General features: G+C 42.9%; 1 protein-coding gene across 1 annotated transcript in view; it reads left to right on the forward strand.

Moving 5' to 3' along the window:
• The window catches only part of LOC130197138 (cAMP-specific 3',5'-cyclic phosphodiesterase 4D), a 104,904-nt gene that overhangs the window by 24,312 nt on the left and 54,796 nt on the right, over positions 1–25,796 (forward strand). Inside the window, exon 3 of the mRNA XM_056419650.1 lies at positions 10,976–11,214. Within this exon, the coding sequence (XP_056275625.1) occupies positions 10,976–11,214 (239 nt within the window). The remainder of the gene's footprint in view (positions 1–10,975; positions 11,215–25,796) is intronic.

Here is a 25,796-nt window from a genome sequence, read left to right on the forward strand (position 1 = left end):
GATTCAGCTGGAGTTTTTTGATGAGTTAATATCACATTAATCAACAGCAAAGCCAGTCGACACTCGGCACATACAGGAGCTGGCGGGATGAGGAGAGGGAAAGTGGATGACAAGATATTAAATGAAAAGAAGCTGTGAAATTAGATTGAACAGGATCAGAGGAGGGGAACAGAAGCAGAGAAGGATCTGAAGGATGAGTGGGACAAGAACCAGCTGCAGGAGATCAAATAAAGAAAACGGACGAGGGATAATGGAATAAAAGGCTTGGACAACAAGTCATGATTTGTCCAATTTTCTCACACTAACATTTAAAAACTAGAACGGGCACTCGGTAGAGCGCATACCTTCGCATATCACAAGATTGGGCATTGAATTATGAACATTTTGGCATTAGTAGCATGCCAATTGGATAGAAATTGGTAAAAAGAAGATTTTGACCTTTCCATGACCTTGACCTTGACCTTTAGCCCGATTGATCCCATATTCGAATCAAATGGTCCCCGGATAATAACCAATCATCCCACCAAATTTCATGCGATTCGGTTTAATACTTTTTGAGTTATGCGAGTAACACGCATACAAATAAATAAATAATTACACGGCAATCAAAACATAACCTTCAGCATTTTCAATGCGAAGGTACAAGAAGCAAAAACACTAAATTCAATTCCCCAAAAGATGGGCTTTTAACACTAGTTTAGATCCAGTTCAGGATCTGAAGGTGCCATTATGGACCGGTACAATTTATCTAAAACCATATAGCCAAGTTTTCGTCCTTGTAGTTCGGGCTTTTTATCACTCTTCTTAAACCCTGCGCTCATTTCTCACACAACACACATCGTAGTGCATTGTTACAATATACCTGCTAATAGCTGCGTTCTCATCACCGATGTGACAGAGCCAGTGCAAACATTGTGAATTGTTTTTGAGCCACTGCTTATCTGCCGGCGTATTTATCCATGAGAGAGCGGAGCGGTGTACGGCGCACGTGAAACTTTAGATTAGCAGGCGGCTCCATACAACGAGGACATATTCGACCACTGGTGGAAACGATACGAGGTTTTTCCCCTCAATTCTGCCTTAATTCAAAGAGGACAATTTGTTTTGTTTATCTGGTCCATGTCCTGTTTGTTTGCGGGGAGCCGACACTCACCGGACAGCACACGGGGAGGTAGGCGGGCCCCGCATTGATCGGTTTCGCTACACCTTGTGCACAGAAACATTACCGCCCGCTCGGCGTTTCTCATTTCACAGCCTGGTGACTGCATTTAAAGTGCCATCAATCTTGCATAAGGTGTTTGGCGGCGGGGCCGACGCACGCAGAGCGCCGCCTGAACTCGGGGAAGGTCCGCATCCAGGTGACGGATCTGCCGCCCCGGTCGCGGTTGCCCCCGGATTCAATCGACGGTCGACGCGCGCGCTCTCTTTCTGTCTCAGCGTTACAGAACAATCTAGACCAGTGGTCCCCAAACTAAGGCCCGCCTCCACATTTGGCCCGGCCCCCTGAACAATACCAGAGACGCATTATGATTTTTTTTTTCAGTCTGGCCACGCAAATCCTCGACTTTTCTTCTGTGAAGAACACAGAGAGGGGTATTGGGTTATTATTTATTTCATAAATAGTGTTATTTATTTCCTGACTTTTTTTCCTGTGAAGATCCCGGAAAGGGTTTATTAATATTTGGTTACGTGTGGCTTTCTGGAAAACAATAAATGTTTACATTTAGGCACCCTGCGATCGTCACATTATTTCTGTTACAAACTGACCCCCATCAGAGAAGGGAAAAGTTATGTGGCCCTCACAGGAAAACGTTTGGGGACCCCCGATCTAGACGCTTTATCTCGGCTCTGAGTCGCCTGCACTTCACAGCTCGGCTTCACGGTGACCCTGACCCTTTTGCGCAGATGAGAAGTCACAGAAAATGTGTGGTAGCTTCAGCACTACCGGCCGCCTATCGAGGGGCGTCTCGCGCTTCTTTCTGCGTCTGCAGCATGAGTTCCCCTCCCCGCTGTGCACCAGCCTGCGCTTCACAGGCCTGGAGTCGAGGTCTTGTACCTGTCAGACGTCTCTTCTCCCGCCTCAGGCGACTAAGGGAAGAGGGAGAGGGGCTCTTTGAAACAAATTGATTCATCTCCTCCACTTTGACACTTCAGTGCACCGTTGTTCCTCCTTATCATCCGTCCTGCTATTTTTCTCGAACTTAATCTTTTCCCTTGTCTCATTTTTGTCACTTTTCTCCTGCTGGGATTAAGAGTGAAACAACAATCTGTGTTTTTATTCCGTTTTTACAAACTACCAAGTCATGTTATCATGCGAAACAGGACGCTCGAAGCAGACTTATTTTATCCACGGCGTGCAACGTCACATCAAAAGTTACTTTGGATAGAAAAGGGAGAGGAAAAAAACGCTCATGGCATAATGTATAGCAGGAATATCTAAGAATAGAAAGCAATTTGCATATAACAGTAGCGGCAGCCACTTAGCAGAGGCATGGAGATTTCTGATATCCCACACAAAAGGTAAGTGAAAGTACTGCTTCATGTGGTGCGGCTCCACACACTCTGTATTTCATAGATTAAATGTGCAATGATGTTTTCTGATGATTGAAGACCTTTAAATAACAATCACCAGGTCTTAAAAATTGACAACCTCTCCCAGCGATCATCTAGATAACTACCCTTTTACTTACCTCGTACTTAAAATCCACAGACGTGTTAATTCTAGGCGTGAAAAAACTAAACCTTAAATATAGTCCATTATGTTTTATTTATACATTATTATTGTACTGAGCAAAACATTGTGCAAAACACCCCTATGAGACCCATTATTCACGTATATCTGCGTATCTACGTATGTACTGAGGGAATTCTTCCTGACGTAAAGGCAGAAAGAGGACTGAAACTCCGCCCCCTTTTCTCCGTCCCCCTGACCCTGATAAATCTGCTGTGGAGCTGTGAGCACTGTGTACTGAAGGAGATGAAGCGAGTTAATTGTTATTACCCCACAGCATACTGTGTTTTACAGCTCGGTCAACCATCTGACCGGCCAGTGAAAAGCACACCGTGGTTGTAAATACTCGTAGCTCCACGAAGAGAGAGAGAATCCTGTGTTGTTGAGGCAACCCAAGACATCATGTGCCACGCCGAGTCGTGACTCATGGAGACATTCGGATTGCAGAGTAACGTGAGCCACGGATATCGAGTTTGCCTAAATAAATCCGGTCGCGTACAGTATGAGATCTCGTTGGAGCCAATAGCATTCAGGCACAGGAGGGCAGATTATATAATAATAATAATACTTCCTTCGCTCTCCTTTGTTTAAAATGTAGTGCCAGCCTCCAGGGAGCCGAGAGCTGCCTATGAGGAGGCAGATAAATGGGAGAACTAAATTGTTTTTTCAACCAGGTGATTTACCGCATCTCCTCCAATTGCAATCTCTCTTTTTCATCTCCTCTCTCTTTCTCTCTCTTCCTTCATCAGCTTTGTCCGTGTTACGTTTTTTTCCCCCAGTTACTTCTCTCGTTGCCGCCAGCCTTCACCCAAAATCCATTTAAGATTCATTCTCTGATAAAAATCGATCAATAAATTCAGAGCCCGCAGATGAATGATGATGGCCCGGACGAGTAAGGGTTGCACATATTGAGTATAGTGCAGGTAGCCCCCCCCCCCCTCCCCTTGGTTTAAGCGATGATGGCGCATTCCTTCCCCACTTGTTACCTTCGCATTGAAAATGCGGAAAGGTAATGTTTTGATCGCCGTGTATTTATTTATTTGTATGCGTGTTACTTGCATAACTCAAAAAGTATTAAACCGAATCGCATGAAATTTGGTGGGATGATTGGTTATTATCCGGGGACCATTTGCTTCGATTTTGGGATCGATCGGGTCAAAGGTCAAGGTCATGACAAGGTCAACATCTTCTTTTTACCATAGCACGGTCAATTTTTATCCAATTGGCATGCAACTAATGCCAAAATGTTCATAATTCAATGCCAAATCTTGTGATATGCGAAGGTATGCGCTCTACCGAGTGCCCGTTCTAGTTTCTGAAGTGTTTGTGTGATCATCAACATGGATCCTGACTTGGAACGTGAAATGACGCCAGGTGAATTTATATTGTGTTTATAAACGATATTGGTTATGTGATTTTTTTCCGGAGAGAGAAATGCCTCTCCGCTCGCCATAAGTAAACGCACTAACATCCAGATGGCATGGAGAGAGATGCATCAAGGAAGTAAATTCTCCGTGACCCCCAACACATGTCCTGCCTATTGATTCAATTCAATTCAGTTTATTTGTATAGCCCAATTTCACAAATTACAAATTTGTCTCGGAGTGCTTTACAATCTGTACACATAGACATCCCTGCCCCAAAACCTCACATCGGACCAGGAAAAACTCCCAAATAACCCTTCAGGGGGAAAAAAAGGGAAGAAACCTGCAGGAGAGCAACAGAGGAGGATCCCTCTCCAGGATGGACAGGTGCAATAGATGTAATGTGTACAGAAGGACAGATTTAGAGTTTAAATACATTCAATGATGATGTCACACCGTTAATTTTCGATGAAATCACTTCTATATGAGCCCAATTGTTATAAAGCAAAAAGAGCCGACAGCGCTGAGGTCTTGACCCGATGCTGTTTTGTCTGTGAACTCACACCAAAACATTTTAAAGGCCGAGCGACACCAAACCGATGTGCCGTCTTAATCTCGCAAAAGGGTCATCATGGAAAATTCATCTTACGAAAAAGGGTCGGCGTCCTGTTTGATAAGATGATGTGAATTAATTGACGAATAACTCATGTGACAGTTTAAACCGTGGCGATGTAGCTTTAAAGTGGAGGTGGCCATTTGGTTTAATCACAAAGTCTGAGGAGGAGAAGATGTGGCCGCCTGTCAGTCCGTACATGAATAAATAAGAGCTGCAGTGGGGAAAAGTACCTGGAGCCAGTCTTGAACCAGCCGCATATATACGAAGCCTCACATCAATAGTCTTCATCAAAGGCTGCAACCCCCAGGAGAAAGGGTGGTGAATACAAATTCAAATACATTTTTAACCATTTCCATCTTAACCCTCCTGTTACCTTTAGGGTCAATTTGACCCCATTCAATGTTTAATGTCGGTGTTCTTTGGGGTCAATTTGACCCCAGGCTGTTTTTCACTGTGTCAAACATATAAGAAATATCAACTTTTTTATATATTTAAAGGGCTATTTAGGTCGTCAACAAACAAGCATAAAGTACCTCACACTTAAACTTGGAAAACAATATTAATTCTAATAATTTTCTGGAGGTTTTAATAGCTGGGGTCAAATTGACCCCGAGGGTAAAAGATGTCAATAAATATAAAGGTAACAGGAGGGTTAAACATTGAATGGGGTCAAATTGACCCGAAGGTAACAGGAGGGTTAAAAGCATAAATCAAAGTGTACGTTGTGTTTTTCTTAAGTCTCAAAAGTGCAAAATACCTATTTTATAATATGGACAGTGATATTTCAGTCGGTCTACTGATGTGCTGTCATGATCAAAGTATCCTCAGTCTGTTTCAACAAACTTTTTACTTCTCTGTCTCCCACACACTCTTTTCTATCAGATTTTCTCTCTCGCTTGGCTCGGTAAAAGCGACCTCGGGTGCGTCGGCTCGGCTCGTACGGTTCATTTGGACCTACTTTGTCGGTTTATTAACTCCCTGAAACAGTGTGTGGCAGCAATCCTGCAGTGAGACCCCTCCATCATCCCCGATGTCCTTTGGGAGCATCCAAAGGTGCTTTCTGTAATGATTTATTTCCTCTCTCTGCACCCGAAACCACATTCAATGCCCACGGAAACCACAGCTTTCTGAAGTAAATGAAGTTCTTTTTCACAAGGAGAAGTTATCGTTGTTTCTAAGTATCGTCCTGAAGGGTCACTTCCTCCAAAGCATAAATAATCGTAAATCTCTGAAGAGTTTAGATGTGGGATTCCTAGATGGGTCATTTCGCATCTCGATAATTATATATACCCCAATGTCGCATGTTTTATGGTAATTCAATAAATAAATAGTCTATCAATTAACCACATAGTAAAGATTATGTGTGTGTACTCCTGTGTACGTTTATTACTTGAGCATAACAGTTTAAGAGAAACATTTATCAGCATACACACATTTATTCATTGTAATGATAGAAGTGGTAATGTAAAGTGTGATGTAAAAATACAATTTCATCAAAATATTTCACATCAGATTTTCTGGCATTTCTCAGAAGCGGAAGGGCCTTAAACTTCATTTGTTCTAATGGCCAGCAGGGGGCGACTCCTCTGGTAGCAATATGATCTCCTATTGTCGATGGGGAAATGACTACTTTCACTTCATTTATTACTCAGTAAACACGGTAGATATGAATTAAGGGTTTCAATCACTAGTTTAATAACTCGTAACTTATGGTCCAATCTAAAGTAAATAGACCAGACCTGGGCATTTAACGGCCTGCGGGCCTTTGGCTGTCCCTGTCTGGCCTGCGTCAGGTCAATCAAAAATCACAAATAAATAAATAAGTGCATGTCAACTAAAGCAATATAACTTCACTGCTTTTACTTATGTATTATTTTACCTGCGCGAGTGAGAGCGCTTACACCGCCTCGTCGACAGGAGCCCTCGAAAATGTCCGCTCACGGTAAAAAACGAAAGGATGTAGAGTCTTTAACACGACACAGACGTCTAAGTATCTGTTTAGTGAAGTCAAAGCTAGAGCTGTGTGCTCAGTGTGTGGAGGTCGCTGTGTTTAAGGATTACAAATGTAATCAATAGGAGAACTGGACTGAGGCAGAGCGACGGGCCGCTGGTGGTTTGCTCGTTAGGCTGCAGACCCAACGACGACTTCTCACCAGGCTTCTCACATCCAGGGAGGAGCAGTCAAGACCAGCGATGTGATATCCCACAAAATCGCAAAAGACAGTAAGCCATTTTCTGAAGGGGAGTTCATCAAAGACTGTTCGGTGGACTCTGCCCCGAGAAAAATGAGGCGTTTGAGGACGTGCTCCGCTCCAGACGAACCGTAACAAGAAGGATCATCGCGGGAAATCTGGAGCTTCAGCTGCAAAAACAAAGCGGACAATTTTGACTTAGGATGAGAGCCCAGTTCAGCGTCTTTGTACGTGGGATAACGAAGGAGTTTAATATCACGGAGGAGCTGGTTGCTATGCGGTCGATGGAAGGGACGACGACGGGTGGAGAGACAGATTATCTGTCCACATGATCAATGTTACGCAATTGTAAAAGAATCTACTTCAAATATTGATAACAATTATCGGAGAATGTTTTCAGTTGATTTAATGGTGTTAAACTACTCCTCTTACTATTAATGACACAGTTATCATCAATGTCAGAATGGAGAGGGGGTCTCTCTGGAGCCTGTGACCTGTTCAACAAACTGCATGGAGTATTTATACACAGTGTGTGGTATTTATACTGTGTTCTGTATTCTCCAGCTCTCTCTCTGACTTTAATTATATCCAAAACAAAAGCTGTTGAGGGAAATAACTAACAGATCAAGAAAAGACTAACCTTTTCAAAAATAATGAAAGTTGTTTCTGGTCCCTTTGTGAATCAGAACTAAAATTAACTTATATTTTAACCAGATGGAGAATCGGAAAACAAATCTCACATGCAACGTGAGTTTAATCTGCGATCCGTCTTTACTCTGGTATGAAACCCCAGCGATCAGTCTGATCTGCTGCAGCGTCCAATTAAAAATGACGTATGAACATAAGGGGCGGTGCCGAGCGTTAAAACACTTCCTGGAAGCTCTCGCACCTCCTCGCAAAGTCATGGAATTTTAAAATCATTTCCAGGCCTGGAAAAGTCATGGAAAAAACTTAAATCATAAAAGTTTTGGAAAAGTCATGGAAATTTGTTATAATTACGTGTTTATTTAAGCCGAGTTTGAAATAATTAATATGTTTTTTTAAAGAAAGACGCTCAAAATATAAGCCGGCGTACGCTCTCGATACGCACAATTTTCTAAATTGTTCATGTTTATACTGAGATTTCAGTTTGGTCATGGAAATTTGGTTTAGAGTCATGGAAAAGTCCATCAAAGTTATGTTATTGTATAGTAATGGACGACTGGAATTGGAAATCCATTGGTCAACATGTGTAAGAACCCTGCACTCATCATGAAGGGCCACTTTAGGAGAGACGGCACAAATGAGTGAAGAGGACGGGCGGTGTTTGTTTAATCCATAGCTTGACACACACACACACACACAAAATTCGAAATCTTTATACTTGTTGTTTGTCTATTACAGAATTTATCATGAAACTCTCTTAATTTGTTTTTAAATCCTTGAAGGGCGTTTCATCTGTCCGACATAGCCAAAACACTCATTGATGTTCTTGCCGTTTTAATCCGATTGTATTTTTATATTATTTTCGTTGTTATTGTTTTATGGTTCCCTTAGATGGTAAGTATAGTTATAAGAAGAAACACCACAAGGCACAAACCCAGAAACTATTTTAGCTCTTTATTTGTGACTATATCTGTAAAGGAGAGTGAAGGGAACGACTGCTACGCACGTGAATATTCTCCTTTTTACTGACCAAAGGACAGACGTCACGTGATATACTAAAGGAGAGCAATGACACATTTACGTTTGTACCGCCTTCACAGAAGGATTTACGGTGACTTAATAAAAGTAATGCATCAAATGAAGTGCAGGTCCAAGGTTAACATCAGCATTAACCAGAACTCCAAGAGCAACGAGCCATTACATCGATTGTTTCGTAGTCTTGAGAATATACTGCCAAACAATGTTGTGGTTAGTACTGACATAACTCATTAGATCTATTATTCATATGCTTTCCTTTCAGCCTGATGAAGAACGAGGGTTAATCATGCGGGCTCCCCCGTTCTCATCCGTAATCAACCGTCTGTAACAATGAGTCTAATACAGGTAATTACCAAGGAATAAAGGCTCGCTGGCTTTTTGGATGAAGATTGGCATGTTGATGGATGCAAGGATGGACGAGCAGGGGTTGTATGAGGGTGAAGCTGAACAGTCACGACAAAGAGGGAAAGGACACACACACACACACACACACAGTCGGTGCTTCGAGAGGTCCTACTGGTCTAATAAAGACCTATAATGCTGGATAGGGCAGCGTGTGGTGCTGACTGCCAGGACAATGTATGTATACATTTTATTTATGTGCATTCAGAGGGTGAATAGGTGTTATTTCTAGGGAAGGCTGCCCCAGGCCACACACACACACACCCCTGAGCACCTCTACCTGGCACGGCAAACATGTATGGATATCTGCAACACACAAAATTGGCCGAAAATCAGATACTTCATTTCAACTCGCTCATATTTCTGCAACCACTTCATAGGCAAATGTCTGATGAGCTCTGGGCTGTCCCCCAAGGACACCGCACTCGAGAAACAACACAGAGTTGAGCTTCTTTCCACCATCTCCAGCAGCATCGTTGTGTAATGTGTGTGAAGAGTGGGAAGGGGGGGGGGGGGGGTATCTTGCACCGGAGGCTAATACAATGAAAGTAAACATCAATTTGCATTTTCAAACTACTAATTTGCATTAGGTAACGCGTTACAAAATGTTTCAAAAGGAGATTGACGACCGCCAATGGGTTTACAGGTGCTCACGTTCAGGGGAACGTTTGACTCTCAAGGCCTTGAAGCAGTCTGGAGTTCAAGGAGCTGCAGCAGAATCAACTCTCAACTATTCAATCAACTCTTGACCACCTGCTGTTTCCTCCACGTTGACTTGCTCCTGTATAATGACGTTCTCTGCTCTCGCGCTGCCTCACTTCAAACCTACAGTCTCAGCTTCCACGTCGCTCTCGCGATTTTTTAAATTCTCCCCTCTTGACCCGACTGACGTCATCATTTCTCCTAAAAGCATTATAATCGTGTTAATAACACGGTTATGTTTTCCCCATAACACTTCTTATTATTCTCTCTTTAATGACGAATGTGATCCGGAGAGAAATTTGAAGTCATATGCAAGAGGTCAATTGAGATGTACATTGCTGTTGTGCAAATAATGTTCTCAAATCAATAAAATGCTAATTAAGTGAAACATTAATTTACAACTTAAATATGGGAAAGTGAGGAATACTTTGCCCTCGGAAAAAAACGGAACAATTATCGGAAACTTGTGCACAGGCTAGCCTAAAGAGATACACGGAAGAGGAAAAGAAGAAACAATAAACTGTATCATGCAAATAACATTTATACAGAAATATTGTATATTACAATGTGTGTGTGAATTTGAATATAAGGTTTAAAACATATTATCAGGGTTCGTACGGTCATGGAAAACCTGGTAAAGTCATGGAATTTTTAAATGGTCATTTCCAGGCCTGGAAAAGTCATGGGAAAAAACTTAAATCATAAAAGTTTTGGAAAAGTCATGGAAATTTGTTATAATCACATGTTCATTTTCGCAGAGTTTGAAATAATTAATATGTTTTTTAAAGAAAGACGCTCAATTTATAAGCCGGCGTACGCTCTCGATACGCAACATTTTCTACATTTTTCAGAGATTTCAGTTTGGTGATTGAAATTTGGTTTAAAGTCCTGGAAAAGTCCTTGAAATCCATTGGTCAAAATGTGTAAGAGCCCTGTATTATGTGTGTTGTGGCAATGCTAATAAAGAGAGGAACACATGGGAGACTGCTTTGTGTGGCGGTGCAGCGGCAACACAAATATATTTAAAAGTATATAGGACAACGAAAGGAAAATGCCTCCCTCAGTCTCCAGGTGTTTCCACGTATTAGCTTGATTAGGACTGTCAGCAGGCTGTAGAGGCGTTGCTCGATGGACACCCGGCAGACCCTCTACTCTCCGAGCTGTGAGGGGTGTCACGTCTCAACGTCATTCTCATTGGTTGTTGAAGTTTGGTAATCGACCCAGATTCGGTCGATCTTTTCCTCGAAATTCAGAATTCACCGACACTTCTTTTCTCCCCAACCAGGTGTCGGATGATTCCTCCGACTCCCTCGAGCCGGGGCCGGTCAGCTGCTTGGAGCCCTACCTGGTGCGGAGGCTGTCGAGCCGGACGATCCAGTTGCCCCCGCTGGCCTTTCGACAGGCCGAGCAGTACTACTGCGACCGCAAGCCGGAATCGGACCCAGCCACGGGTCCGGCCCGGCCCACAACACTGTCGCTACGCACCCCGCCGCTCATCGCCATCACCTCCGCCGACACCAGCAGGTAGGAAGGCGTGGACGTGTGTGTGTGTGAGAGTTTGAGTGTGTGTGTGTGTGTCCGTCTTTTCCTTACAAAATAACTTCCAGTGAACCAGGTAATTAGAGTCGGGTGTTATTAGAGTGGAGTGGTTTAATCGATACAGCAGCTGTCTGATGTGAGTGAAGACACATCTCTGGCTAAGTGCTTGACACGGTGCTTACAGGTTGAAATGCAATTACCCATTTACCGGTGGCTGTGTCATGTTTTATTGTGATCTAACACACATTTTGAGATTCTGTGCTTTTTGTCTCCATATATGTAAGCAGGGCGTCAGCAACTGTTTAAAGCGACTCCTTCCAATCCACCACAGTACGCATTTCATCCCATTTCCTTGTCAAAGTTATGGTATTGTATCGTAATGGACGACTGGATATGTGTCCAAGATTGCTGGTAATTGTTTTACCCGGGTCAATTAGTTATATTTAAGACAAATCAATAACGTTGTGCAATGTGTGAATTTAGTTGTCAACAGGCCATTTGAATATTCATTTTATTTAAGCGTCTTTGTGTATTCAGAAAAGCGCCATGTAAGTTTTAATTATTATTACTATTAAGCCATAGTTGAAGTATGACTACAAAGAAGGAGAACTGAAAAAGCCTTTACTGGGGCAGCATGTCATGGTGATGGATTACTGTTCCACACAACTTCCAAGCCTCTAATTGAGCTTCATACCAGTCATTACCAGAAACGAATGGATGCCTGAAAGGTAGGAAATCAATTATTTACAATTTGAAAAATGGTTGGCAGCAATACAAAGTGTGCTGGATGTGTCGTGTGCTAATAATGCACACCACTGGTTTTTCAATTTGTGTGACTCATCAAATAACTCGGCCCAATAGATGTTTTTCACCTCTGGCACTTACTGATCTCAAAACAGGGAATGTTATTCACTATTTAAACACGACCAACAAGATAAAACAAGATAAAACAACTCAGGGGATTTTTGAAACACCTTTGCCACAAAATATGTTCTCATTTAGCTCGGTGATTTTGATGAATCTCCTCCACAATAGCCGTGTACATCTAATGTATTCATACATTTCAAACTGTAAATGTCCAAGCGTGTGTGATATTTCGTGAAGCATATCGCAAAGGCCCGATGTCGGCCTCAAAGTCTCCGTTTTAGAGGTAATGACGACGACTTAGTTTTACAACCAAGAGAAGACAAACAAACGAATGAGCAAATGGTCGGCATCCCTTTCTTACGCCTGGAAAACGTGACCAAAAAGTTGTTGTCACGGCGTTGTCACGACGTTGTCGACTCCATCACAAACCGAACCTGCGACCCACAGCGAAGAACCGTAGTCAAGTCAGTCGTTGGGATGAGACGACAAAGTGCCGGATGTACAGCGGAGGCAGCTCGTCCTCTCTGAATGAATGTCGGCAAACCTTTCCGTGAACTTCAGAAAAGGGCAAACTATTCCCGAGTGTTTACAGCTCACTGCTCTTTAAACATGTTTTCAATTACGTCAACGCCTTTTTGATTATATCACCGTGTGGATTCATTGTTATTCCGCCCTTGAACTTTAGGAAAGCCCATGACACCACGAGTTATGTCCCATCATGTTAAAACCATACCCAGCAAAAGATTGACTGCTTTCATAACACGACTGACTAAAGCACGAGCCGTTAAAGGGGAACACAGACTGTCGGGAGAGGACGGGCGACAGGCCCTACATCCTGACTTTGCTTCAAGCTCGACTCATCCATCATTCAGCACAGCGGTGAGGGGAAAATGTACAGTTGTAAAACATTAAGGATGGAAGTGCAACTTCTGAGTGACTTCAGTGAGATTGACTTTGGATGTGGCTTCATGCGACTCTCTTCAGGATCAATGCACGGACCAATCGGGCTAAGTAGTGCTCTATTCTTCCATTATCATCATCCTTCCTCTTCCTTCTCCTCCTTCTTCTTCCGACTCCTCCTCCCTCCTCCTCCTTCCCTCCTGGAGGCCTCCTCCACACACACGTCACTTTAACATGCACTTTAACATGCACTTTAACTTAAACACACGTCACATGTAACATACACTTTAACTTAAACACACATGTCTCTTGAAACGCACACCTAAACACTTTAACGTTATTTGATTATCTTTGTTTATCTTTATCTTATTTGTTTATCTTTATTTATCTTATTTGTTTATCTTTATCTTATCTTATACTTAAGTTAATACACACTTTGCACTGTTGCTGTCGCGTTGATTGTTGTTTGTCATGTCAAATGTTGCACCTTTCGCCAAAAAAATTTCCTCGTTTGTGTAAACATTCCTGGCAATAAACGGATTCTGATTCTGATTCTGATTCTGATTAGACTCTCTCATGATTGGAATGTAAAACAAAGTCCATTAAACAGTTCCAACGCTGCAAACACTTTAATTCATAGGATTGCCTCGAAATACATCGGCTTATATTGATTGTGCCGTAACAGGCAAGTCCCAATACTACAAATCGAACATGAAACAACGTTGAGTTTTGTTCGGTTTTCGTGGACATCGATGTCGTTTCAATTAGAATCACAAGAATTACAGATGGGCACAACTCACAACCAACACATCAACAAATGAACAGATTGAAACACGGACCAACCGATGTTAATTATGTCACTACGATGTGAAAAAGGGATATGATGTATAAGTATGTCCTGACAAAGGCTGAACCAGCATCAATAATAGCATATTGGCCCAATGCCAGATCAAATCAAGAGATCAGTGCGTTGAATTCACAAACAATAACACGTCATCCCAAGAGTTGGACGTAATTAGTTTTTCTCTCTTCTTTCTTCGGATGTTACTTTCGTCTGTTGTGTACTGCCTTAAAGTATTCAAGAAATGCAAGATAACAAAATCTGTATTAAAAAATATTAATTATAGAAAGCACCGTGTGACTTGAAGCACTCATGTTGACTGCTGACAGAGCTACACATCTCACACCATGTTTGATGTTTACAAAGTCAATAAATCCAGTGACACACACACACACACACACACATACACACAATGATACATACACTACCGTTCAAAAGTTTGGGGTCATCCAGACAATTTCGTGTCTTCCATGAAAACTCACTTTTATTTATCAAATGAATTGAAAATTGAATAGAAAATATAGTCAAGACATTGACAAGGTTAGAAATAATGATTAATATTTGAAGTATTAATTTTGTTCTTCAAACTTCAAGCTCAAAGGAAGGCCAGTTGTATAGCTTATATCATTATCTTTCTTGAAAAAACTGTTTTTCTTTGAAAAATAAAGACATTTCTAAGTGACCCCAAACTTTTGAACGGTAGTGTATATATATATATATATATATATATATATATATATGCACGGTGTGTCATCGTAGTGTCCCATATAGTACATTGTTTGGTGAAGGTGACTCCCACTGCATGCATGACTGGATATGATCTTCCCCAAGACTGTGCTTGGGGTCAGAGTAATGGAAAATAAACGAGAGGTCTGAGGTCAGGAGTCAGCTGTGCTGCTCTATCAGCTCACAGCTGGATTCCAGAAGAAGAGTCGGTTCGGGTTGAATGCCGCTTGTGGCGAATTGCAAAGGAGTACGGCTACCTTCAGAGCAGGTCCACCGCCGGTGAAGTGCACCGTGGACTTTGTGGCGGCTTTAGAGGCGGGCCGGCACAAAGTCCACACACGAGCTCCCGGGGTGGGCGTGCGAGGCTTCGCTCTGTTTCATTTGCCGGCCGCTTAGTTTTTTTTAAGCCACCTTAGTTCTGAGGGGGGATTACCTTTCTGCTGCTATCGCAGGAGAGGCTGTAATCCCCGTGTACACCGTTATCTTCCTTGGTAGCAATGGGCTTGAGCTGCAATGGAAGCAGTGTTCCCTGAAAGCCCCATAAATGATGAACAACAGAGGAGGAGAGGTTTAACGCGGTGGCTGGACCCGTAGACGTCACAGGTGCACACAGACATCCTCACTTTAATTACTGTCCAGCTGAGCTTACTTTACCTGCAGAGTTTAACTCCTCTTCTTCACTTCTACACACACGGATACTCCTGGGATAAACCGATGGGGTGACCTGGTTAAGTGTTATATGATGTTGGCCACCTGGCTCTCTGTCCACTCCCTTTCTCCTGCTCTCTCCTCGCATGGAGGATTCGAGGGGAGGTGCCCTGGGTGGGTCGCTCATGTTTTATGGATCACCCTGCTCCCTATATCGCGTTGCGCTTTTTCGTTGCAGGGGACTTGGGAAGAGCAGCGCTATGTCCAGTTGGTTTTACGCGCACCGTGGGTGAAGTGAAGTGCACAGGTCGCAGTGGTAACGTGGAATGACCATCCGCCCGCGGGGACCGTCCTGGCAGCCGCCGCCGCCGCGGCAGCTCGAGCGCCTTGCTGGAATGGGCGTGCACGGAGGAAGCGGGGAGCGTTTGGAGACCCGATTTAATTGAGTCGAGTTCCCTCCCGGAGCTCCACATGTGGGACACTGACTCTTCAAACCGCAGATGTAGGTCGTGGTGCGTAACTGGGTTCACGGTTGGTTCTGTCCGATGTGTTTTTGCGGGGCAGTGATGATGGAGTTTAACTCATTACGTGAGATAAAAAAAAAAAACTGGGCGTGAAGCACCCAGAGTGGCTTTAAAGTTGCCTTTATTGCTTACAGGCCAATAGTTTTGCATTCGAAGATCTATATTTTTTTCTTTCGATTTCAAAAAATATCTCAAAATACACCTGGACTCGCAGCGCTGTGAAGTCCCTCCCTTCACCTCGACCCCCGGGACATTCCATATGCCTCTAAAGAGTTTATTATTGTTGCGCACTATTTTAAAACCGACGCGTTGGGGAGGATGGACCCCGCCGCCTCCCGGACAGTGGGCACGGCGTCTCTGGCTGCCGGCGGCGGCACCGGCGCGAGCGCGAAGGCGCCCAAACATCTGTGGAGGCAGAACCAGCCCGCCGCGCTCTCTCCGCTCCACCACGCGCTGGCAGTGCGCAAGAACGACCGCGTGAGACAAAGAGGCTTTTCGGACACCGAGAGATACCTCAAACCGAGGACCATGGACCGGACTTACGCCGTGGACACGGGGCACCGACCCGGGCTGAAGAAATCCAGGATGTCGTGGCCGTCGTCGTTTCAAGGTCTTCGACGGTAAGGGCAAAAAGGGAAACGCGCCTTTCTTCCTCTCGCGTCGCTTTCCGAGCCCCCCTCGGTGAACATGGGCGTTGTGTGCACGACCGACGCGCGGCAGCGGAGGAGTCCTCTCGGCTCGCGTCGAGTCCGAACTTTGAGGAGGTTATTCGGTTTTGGCTTCAGCCTCTGTGTGCACGACCTCTGCTTATGAGTGTTCTGGTACCGACGCGATGGATAAAGTGGACTCTGGTCGTTCCACAGCGAGGAGACTGAAACGGACGCACGGATATCGTCACAACACCATCGCGGTGTAACGCCTCTCCCCCACTTTTAAGAGTGGAATAACGAGTGTTTCATGTATTTAGATTGAGTTACAATACCGGAGCTTACGCGCGGCTACAGATGGCGGTTACATTTAGGTCAGAAAGATGCATCTGAAGCCTGAAAATGATTGTTAATTTCTGGGAAATAAATGTGAAAAGTTGAAATGATGAAGTACACCTGTTATCGAAGGTGTTCGTCATCAGCTCATATCTAATAAATGGACTAAAGCTGGCACACTCAGGTTACTTAGTGAAGAATGATAACAGAGACAGAAAAGAAAAGGTAGGCGTTGCCCAAAGGCAGGTCACAGAGGATAGCCCCAACACAACACATGCTGTCACCCCCCCCCTTTTTTAAAAAAAGAAGTGTTTTGTGATCTTCAATATCTTCATTACCGTTTAGCTTTAAGATGACCGGGTCTACTTTTCATGTTTGAAAATATGCTCTCTGTTCTCTATGAGGGAAAGGGGGCGGTAAAGCGTCAGCCGATATCTTCACAAATATAAAATGACACTCCCAATAATCAGAATCACTACACACAACCACGAGGACGAGCTTAGCACATGCATGAGTTGGGTCTTCAATTCAATTCACTTTTCATTTGATTTTGTATAGCCCAAAATGTAAAATTACAAATGTGCCTCGTCAGACATCGCTTGCACCAACGTATTTAACCAGAGCAGATGCTGTAAAATGTTGCCAGTTGTATTGAAGCCAGCATACAGAGAGACAGACAGAGAGACAGAGACAGAGAGAGAGAGACAGAGAGACAGACAGACAGACAGCTCTGCACTCTGACAGTGTGGGGGAAATGTTTCTGCTCTAATTACTCACTTGTTCTGGGAAGGAAGGGGGGGGGGGGCCAACAGAAATTAAACCTGAGAAGGTCACCACCGCTCCCTAACTGAAGTGACTGTGGCGGATGTAAGTTTCTGTCTAACTGAACGCCTTTTTCCTTTTATCTTCCTCTAATAAAAATAAATAAAAAAGGATAATCCCTTTGGGATTAATAAAGTATATATCTATCTATCTATCTATCTATAATATTTATCTAGCTGGGAGTGATACTCGCCTGCAAGTCCAGTTGGGAAAAAAGCACTCAGAATGGTCCCTGCCACAGTGCAGTCACATGGAGGAGGAGGGAGGGAGGGAGGGAGGGAGGGAGGGCGGAGGGAGAGCACAGATGGAAGGGACATTGCAGAGTGGTGTGCTGGACTAAAACACCCGTGTGATGTGAAAACGTTGCATTGAACTTATACTTTATCCCGACAAAGTGCAATTTAACAGGAGACATTCATGTAATTCACCTTCATTGGAGATCATTCAAGCACTTTTCAGGTTGGCTTCAGGAGGGTAATTACACGTACATTAACCCAAACAAATCATATTTTTTCACATGAGGCTAATTACATAAGAGGCACATATTCAGGAACACTTATAGGAGGCCAAATCAAATCTGGCTTCTTGAACACCGCAGGCCATTATTTCACACATTTCATTTATTTACACTACACACATACACACACTTTGCATTTTGCACACTCTGTCTATTTTTTATATTTTTATATTTAATTTAATTTTACACTGCAGTCATTAGTATTGTATTGTGTATGCATATATGTTGTATATAGATACATACATTTATATTTTATTTTATATTTTACTTTGTATACTTTGCACAGTCATTGTATTATGTTTGTTTGTGTGTATATAAAAATACATATATGTTTCATTTTATATACATATATATACTTCATTTTGAATTTTATATTTTACTTGTATACATCTATATCTTTCATCCCTGTTTTTTATATTTTATATTTTATTCTCGTGTGTTTAGTTTATTGGTGCTGCTACTGTGACGACAAATTTCCCCTTGGGGATTAATAAAGTATATATCTATCTATTTACAGTTGGACAATAGGGACATTTGATTGGTCATGGTTTTTATGTGTATCCTCGCGGTCTACGCGTTTTTGTAATTCTTATTTCAATGTCAGCTGCAACTGGGACCTGCAAGTGCCTCCCTCTGGTTTTAAATGTCATTAAATGAACACACCTTTGGAGTATAGATCACAGTGGGCCGTCCTATCATGACACATATTCCACAATAACAATGCAGGTGTTTTAAACGGTGCGCAGCATATTGCAAGACAATCAGTGCATCAGCTGTTGGGTAAAAATCAGAACAGCTGCAGTTAAAGTGTGCCAAGTAAAGGGTTGCATCCATTTATCTCAAAGCGACTTAAATCTTTGTGAATAACATTTCACTGCAACCTAAAAATGAAACATTAATACAAAGAAATCACAAATGTGTAAAATTCCTAATTGATTAATAAAAACAACGTTGCTTTGGCTTATTGCATATTGATTGTGTTGCCCAAACAGCAGTGAGTCCGCCTCCCGGCCTTCATTGCATTGATTTAAAAGGCCGTTTGGCCTTTGCATACATAAATAAGCTAGCGCTGCTTGTCAAGGAAGATAGACAATTTCTTCTCGAGGCTGGAAAGATTTTTTAGCACGTGTGCTCGTTTACTCTGCAGCCTCTGCAAATGTGGTGTGTGATGCCGCGTGTTTACATCCACGCCATGCGTTTGATTGACTTTTCCAATTATCAAGTCGGCTCGCCTATCTTCACGTGAAAAAAAGACTCGGCAATCAAGTCGTTGCTGCAAGCTCGATAAACGAGACATGTTTCCCGATTGTTAAAGACCGAGAAAAAACCCCAACAACGTCTACAGCGGGAGAAAACAAATGAGAAGAGCCAGCTACTTCATCAAGACACACACAGTTGGGTTGAGTCTCACGGATAGACAAGGACTGCAGATCTATCTCCCCGGAGGACCTTGGATGTGGCCGTGTCCGCCCACAAGGTCCCCACGGTAGAAACACTGACACAGATGTGTCACAATGGAGGCTGAGCCTTGACGCCGCTCACGGCTTCTGTGAGACCTCACGAAGAAACTGGAGCGTCCTTTGAAGAGGAAATGGCGTGGGGGGGGGGGTCTTTATCTCTGGAGATGTCACCGGAGAGGAGCCTCATGACTTCTCCTCTCTGTCAATTCACGTTCAAGATTTGGCGATTCAGTGGGCGGAAAAGGAAATGTCAAAACAGAGAAAAGGAGTGGAAGGTGCTCCATCTGGACAGTTTGTCCCCGCAGCAGCAGATTGGAAAACGTACCTCTCTCTCTCTTTCTCTCTCTCTCTTTCTCTCTCTCTCTCTCTCGTTGATTTCTCTCCAGCCAGTCCTCCTCCCGCTGAGAGTTGCCAGTGTTTTTTTAGTTTTTTTTCTAGCCGGTACAAAGCATAACCCCTTGGCTATGTCATTAGATCCCAAGGGCGTTAGCGAGCGAGCAAGGAGCCGCTCTTTGGTGAGCGTCTATATATAAACCCAGCCACGGTCACACTCCGACAAACGCCGCATAGGCTGCCTCAGCACTGGCGCAATACACATCGACTGTACTTTGCGACTAGGCAGAACATGTTAATGACGCGGTACGACAATTCATCGTCAGACATAGCTCGGCTCATTTCTGACTCTTCTGTGTTTTGAGTCACAGCATGAAAGGCACCAGAGCTGTTCATGACATGTGGATGCTGGCCCCTCGTCTTATTGACCTGTTCATTCAGGCAGAGGTGGAAGACGTATTGAGTTTGTTCTTCAGACGAGTTGTGTCAGTTTCTCGGACGTTGAAAGACGAACATGTGCACCGGGAAGTCAGTCGTGCGGACCAAGCTGGGAAGTCATCTTTGAGACGGGTCTCATCCGTCTCAGAAGCTTCCTGATTTGTAATATCAATCACGCTACTAGATGTACTGTAAATATCAATATTGAGATAAATACTTTTCTTCCATTTAATCCAGGTACTTTTTTTATAATATAAGAAATAGAGACAGTTTTACTATGTGAAGAAGACATCTGATTTCTCCCTACCTCAACTAAAAGCACCGAAAACAATCTGGTCATACATCGAGATGAAATCTGGTTTTGTTCAGTAAGTGGATGGAGTAAAACCAAAAACACTAAACAACCAAAATCCATGCCACTTGAAGCTACTTGGGACCCATTAGCAAGTCGACTGGACCACATTTGAAGTCTGTGTTTTAGTCTTTCTGTCAACGCTCTGTCGTTGAATCATGAAGAGACATTATTTTACTTTCATGCTGTTGAAAGGTTCTCATACCTCTGTATATAACACCAAGCACCATCTCAAAGTCAATAGCAATCTAATAAAAAGTGAAAACGTTGTTATAAACCGTGTACTGTTCCTTCCGAGTCGCATATAACTAAGTCGTCGGAAATGCATCTGAATCAAACACAATCCCACTCTTTATCAAATGAAATGCCCTGGAATATCAGAATCAGAATCAGGTTTTATTGGCCAAGTAAGTTTGCACAAACAAGAAATTTGACTTGGTAAAGTGACTCTGTGTGCTTACACAAAATATACATTACAACACAATACAATACAAAACAAACAGTGCAACAGTGATATGAATCTTTGGTTGAGCTCAAAACGCTCCAACTCATTCACCAAGCAAAACAACTATGTATAACATGCCAGGACACTAAAGTTGTATCAAAGTAGACGTTCCGAGAGTAATCTGACCAATCAATCACTCAAAACATGGAGAAGATAAAACACATAATAAATAACACACTGAATGCATATGAGATGGATGATGAGAGAGAAACTCGCAGAGTAAGAAAGGGCAACGGTTATGTAGGCTGTTCGTTTTTTTCCGATGAATAGTTTTAGTTTTTAATACCTATTTAATTTTATTTCAGGTGCAATGTTAGAATATTCATTTTTAATATGAGATTTTCTTTGATACAATATAAAAATGGAGCACGACTTCACTTGGTCCTATTTCTTTATTTTACTTGCAATACGGAATTATGTTAATGCACGGTTTGTATGTGGGCGCTGGGTGTTATATTTTGCTAGTTTCAGTTATTTTTTTTACGTGCTCAAAAAAAGAGGAAGAAACAAATGCAATTTAAAAAGATGGTAGGACAACAACTGTCCATGACACACTTCTCAATACAGATGGAATATGACGTGTGTCCATACAGCGTTTCTTATATATTCTGTTTATTACACAATCCAGATACTTCCAATCCAAACTGCACCGAGAGAAACGGAAAGCAATCTTGTTGTAGTTATGTCCTCCATCAAAGGAAATACGGATTGAAATCAAAGTTCCCAACTGGATGTTGTACGAACACTGTCGCTGTGTCGTGGGCTCCTTTTCATCGTGGACATATTTGTCCAAGGAACCGCTGGCTGGACCGTGACCGGCTCTGGGAAAACATTACCGCTTCACAAAAGAGAGGAGCTGTGCTCAACCAAATATGTCGTACCAGCAGGAACATGCATTTGTTTTTAGTCGCTCTCCTCTGGCTTCCCTTTGCTTGGTCGTCTGCTCGGCTAATAAAGTGCATGAAGCCTCTTTTGGACGGACAGCCTCGTGACGGGCTCCGAGCCAAAGCCTCTCGAGACGGACTGCTCGATGCTGGGTGATTCCCTGAGCTCTTGGCTGGCTGTGCCGATCAAATTACACTCAACAGGGCGATAAAGACTCTAGCTGGACTAGCCACTAGTCTGGTCCAGGGACCTTTGATAGCGTTGCGTAATGTGTGTGTTCTGTCAGGATATCTGTATCAAAGCTGTATCGGAGTGCTATGAAAACAGGAATGACTTGTCAGCACTTATTACACATTAAAAGGCACACGGTCTTCATATGGCCGAGCACCACGAATTCAAAGTTGCACCATGCTTTCCACCACGACGTATCTGTGCCGCTGCAAAGTAAAACACTGTATATGACATACATTAGGCCCGTAGGTAATGTTTTTGTGTGCTTATTGTTTCTTTACACATGGGTCTGAATAGAAACTAAGACCGGATCTTAATATACAAATATTTGTACATGCAGTGATGTTGAGAACGTCTTTGACTCATTTAACTCTAAAAGGACACAGTTCTCACTCCCGTTCAGCACACACTGTCTTTCCCCCCCGATCAAGCAACATTGTCAACAACCAATCCATGTTGAAACTAGAATGGGCACTCGGTAGAGCGCATGCCTTCGCATATCACAAGATTGGGCATTGAATTATGAACATGTTGGCATTAGTTGCATGCCAATTGGATAGAAATTGACCACGCTATGGTAAAAATAAGATTTTGACCTTTTCTTGACCTTGACCTTTGACCCGATCAATCCCAAAATCTAATCAAATGGTCCCCGGATAATAACCAATCATCCCACCAAATTTCATGCGATTCGGTTTAATACTTTTTGAGTTATGCGAGTAACACGCATACAAATAAATAAATAAATACACGGCGATCAAAACATAACCTTCCGCATGTTCAATGCGAAGGTAACAAACACACACAACAACCTTGCTGCTGAAACAAATACATAATAATGTCGCCATTTTCTTACCGGTTTATTTGTATTGCACAAAACGCTTCCCAGAAAGAAAGAGAAGAAAGATATTTCTACAACATGTTGGATCTATTGAGTGGATGCCTCTGACTCTTCTCAACACAAAGCGTTCTATAGATCAGTGAATTTCTGCTAAATGTCATCACTCGGCGAGCGTGAGAGTGTGTTTCTGCTCATTATAACCATATCACTTCAAACAAGAGAACAACACGACAACTTGACACAGCACACACATTCTTTTATATGTATTGATGATTCCGCCATGAGAGGCTTTTATTGGTCTCAACCATGCATACGCTGTAAGTGCTCTGCCTTCTCGTGAACCACGCTTCTGTAAAGCGGGTGCTCGTGGAATCTTGGACATAATGTACTCAAGTATCATATCTGTCGCGTGCTGATCAAGTAGACAACATTTAAAAAAGAATTGCTTCCCTTTGATGCTCCAGTGGAAAGTGTAAGTGTGCTCTGACATGGTGGCTTTAATAGAACAGCTCAGGTTGCATCGTATAGTCGGGCGACAGCGATTAGGAATCACCTTCTGGAGGAAATGGACTCACAATAAACAACCTGACAGCAAGTTACAAGGCTTCCTGAACGTGCTGCAGTCATCAGTACCTGTCCGTCATACTCGGCCTCAACAACCCGCGTATGGTGCTTGGTTCCTCACATTATTTCCCTTTGCTTTTTTCTCCCCCTTTTCCTATTTTCTTTCTTTCTCTTTCAATCAGTGTGTCCTCTTGACACATACACATATATTTCGTTCCTTCCATTGCCAGATTCGGTGACTCACATGAGCACACACATAACCACATTGGTTTGTGCACTGTAATCGACATCATGCGTTCCATTTACGTTTTGAAATGTTTTAAAAAGCAGCGGGACTGAAGACGCGCATTTATTATTCATATTTTATCCGTGTTGTAGATTTACTCTACTGGGACAGCAATTGAACATGCTTCTTATGATGTATTCTAGATCAACTTAAAATACTACGTTCTTGTCTTTCTTGCAATCAGCCATAAAGAAGAAATAAGCAGACCTTACAATTCATCTTTTTATTTCACAAAAAACAAGTTTCTTTGTTGCTGTTTTCTCCCAAAGGTGATGATTTATTTTTATTTTTTACATCTCCTGTCTATGCTTGAAAGCTTGACAGCAGTCTGTTTATTTTTACAGGCGTTGTTTTGCAAAAAATATGTCTAAGTCTGCGTGACCATTCTATATGATAATTTATTGTCTTTCAAGGGAGTCGTATTCTGATGAAATCTGACATTGTGATATCATGATACATAATTATGTTTTCTAAATTGATAACAACAAAATATAAGTTGCACGATGGTGTGGCGGCTACCGCGGCAGAGGGTCCTGGGTTCGGTTCCCGGTCTGGGCGGTCCGTCTGTGTGGAGTTTGCAGCGTGGCTTTCCTACGGTTTTTCCGGCTTCCTCCCAAAGTCTAAAGACATGCAGTTTAGTCTTAGGTTAATTAGACTCAAAATTGCCCCAAATATGTTAATATAATATAGATCTCCCATCTGCTGGAGCTCATGACAAACACAACCAAACGTAGACGCGAACAACTGTTAACAACACACCCTGCAGCAGATTCTGTCGAAACAGAAAAGTGGATTGAGCTGCAGGAATGGCGTTCGGAGTTTCTATGGACATAGTAATCCCTTTTCTTCTGCCATAACCCACTGTAACTGACTTGAATCCAGAATGACAATGGCACACTCTTTATGAAGAATGCATCTATCTTTAACTGCCAACACACACGAATACAGGGTCCTACAGTCTTTGACATCGAGACGTTTTTAGTTGGAGCATCGGTTTCAGACTGCGACTCGTGAGTTGATTTGAGTTTGTCTCACTGTGAGGATTTGGGGATGGTCTAGTAAATCGGCCCGGGACCATTTGCTTATTAAAAGGAGATGGATTTTGTAGCGGACCCATGAGGCAGAATGGAGAGGCTGGTCTTGACGGCTCCTATTACAGAGTCATAATTATAGCTCTTTAGATTGTGTCGCAATCTTTGTAGTTGCACCGTTGTCAGACTGTCCATTGGTTTGGTTTCTCACCTGCTTGTTACCGTCGGTAACGTTAAGTTAGGATCATACTGTAACTGGTCCTTGGATGTCACATGCGTGATTCCACCAAAGGATGAACACACTCAGTGATATTTCCTCCTTTATTTGGCTGCAGACTGTGCCTCCGCTCCCTCGTGCCTCATCCCTATCCCACCTCATATTGGGCAGAGACACTCATCAGCTGATCCCCTGCAGCTGAGGCCAATTAGCCCTCTTCCCGGCACCCGTTCCCTGAGCCACTCCCCCACACCCCTCCACAGCTGAGCCGAACCACGCCCCAGCCACCACACATGTAATTTACAGTAATATCCTTTAATTTTTTTTTTTTACTGTAGACTCTATTTACAGAGGCAGAATTCTTCACAATACACTTTTCAATAGCTGAGGAAATATTTTAGTTCTTCCACCATTCACAAGAAAACCTACGCCATAGGACCCATTCACAACCACTGTGACATATTAGCCTGCTTATTATGTTTGTGTTTGAGCAAGTCCTGACTGTCATGTATAACCACACAATATACATGCATTGGTATAAGGACTAGATGTAAGTATATGCTCGAAGCATTAATCTGACCAAGCATACAGTTGAT

The sequence above is a fragment of the Pseudoliparis swirei genome, chromosome 7, assembly GCF_029220125.1.
Source record: "Pseudoliparis swirei isolate HS2019 ecotype Mariana Trench chromosome 7, NWPU_hadal_v1, whole genome shotgun sequence".
Taxonomy (NCBI): Eukaryota; Metazoa; Chordata; class Actinopteri; order Perciformes; family Liparidae; genus Pseudoliparis; species Pseudoliparis swirei.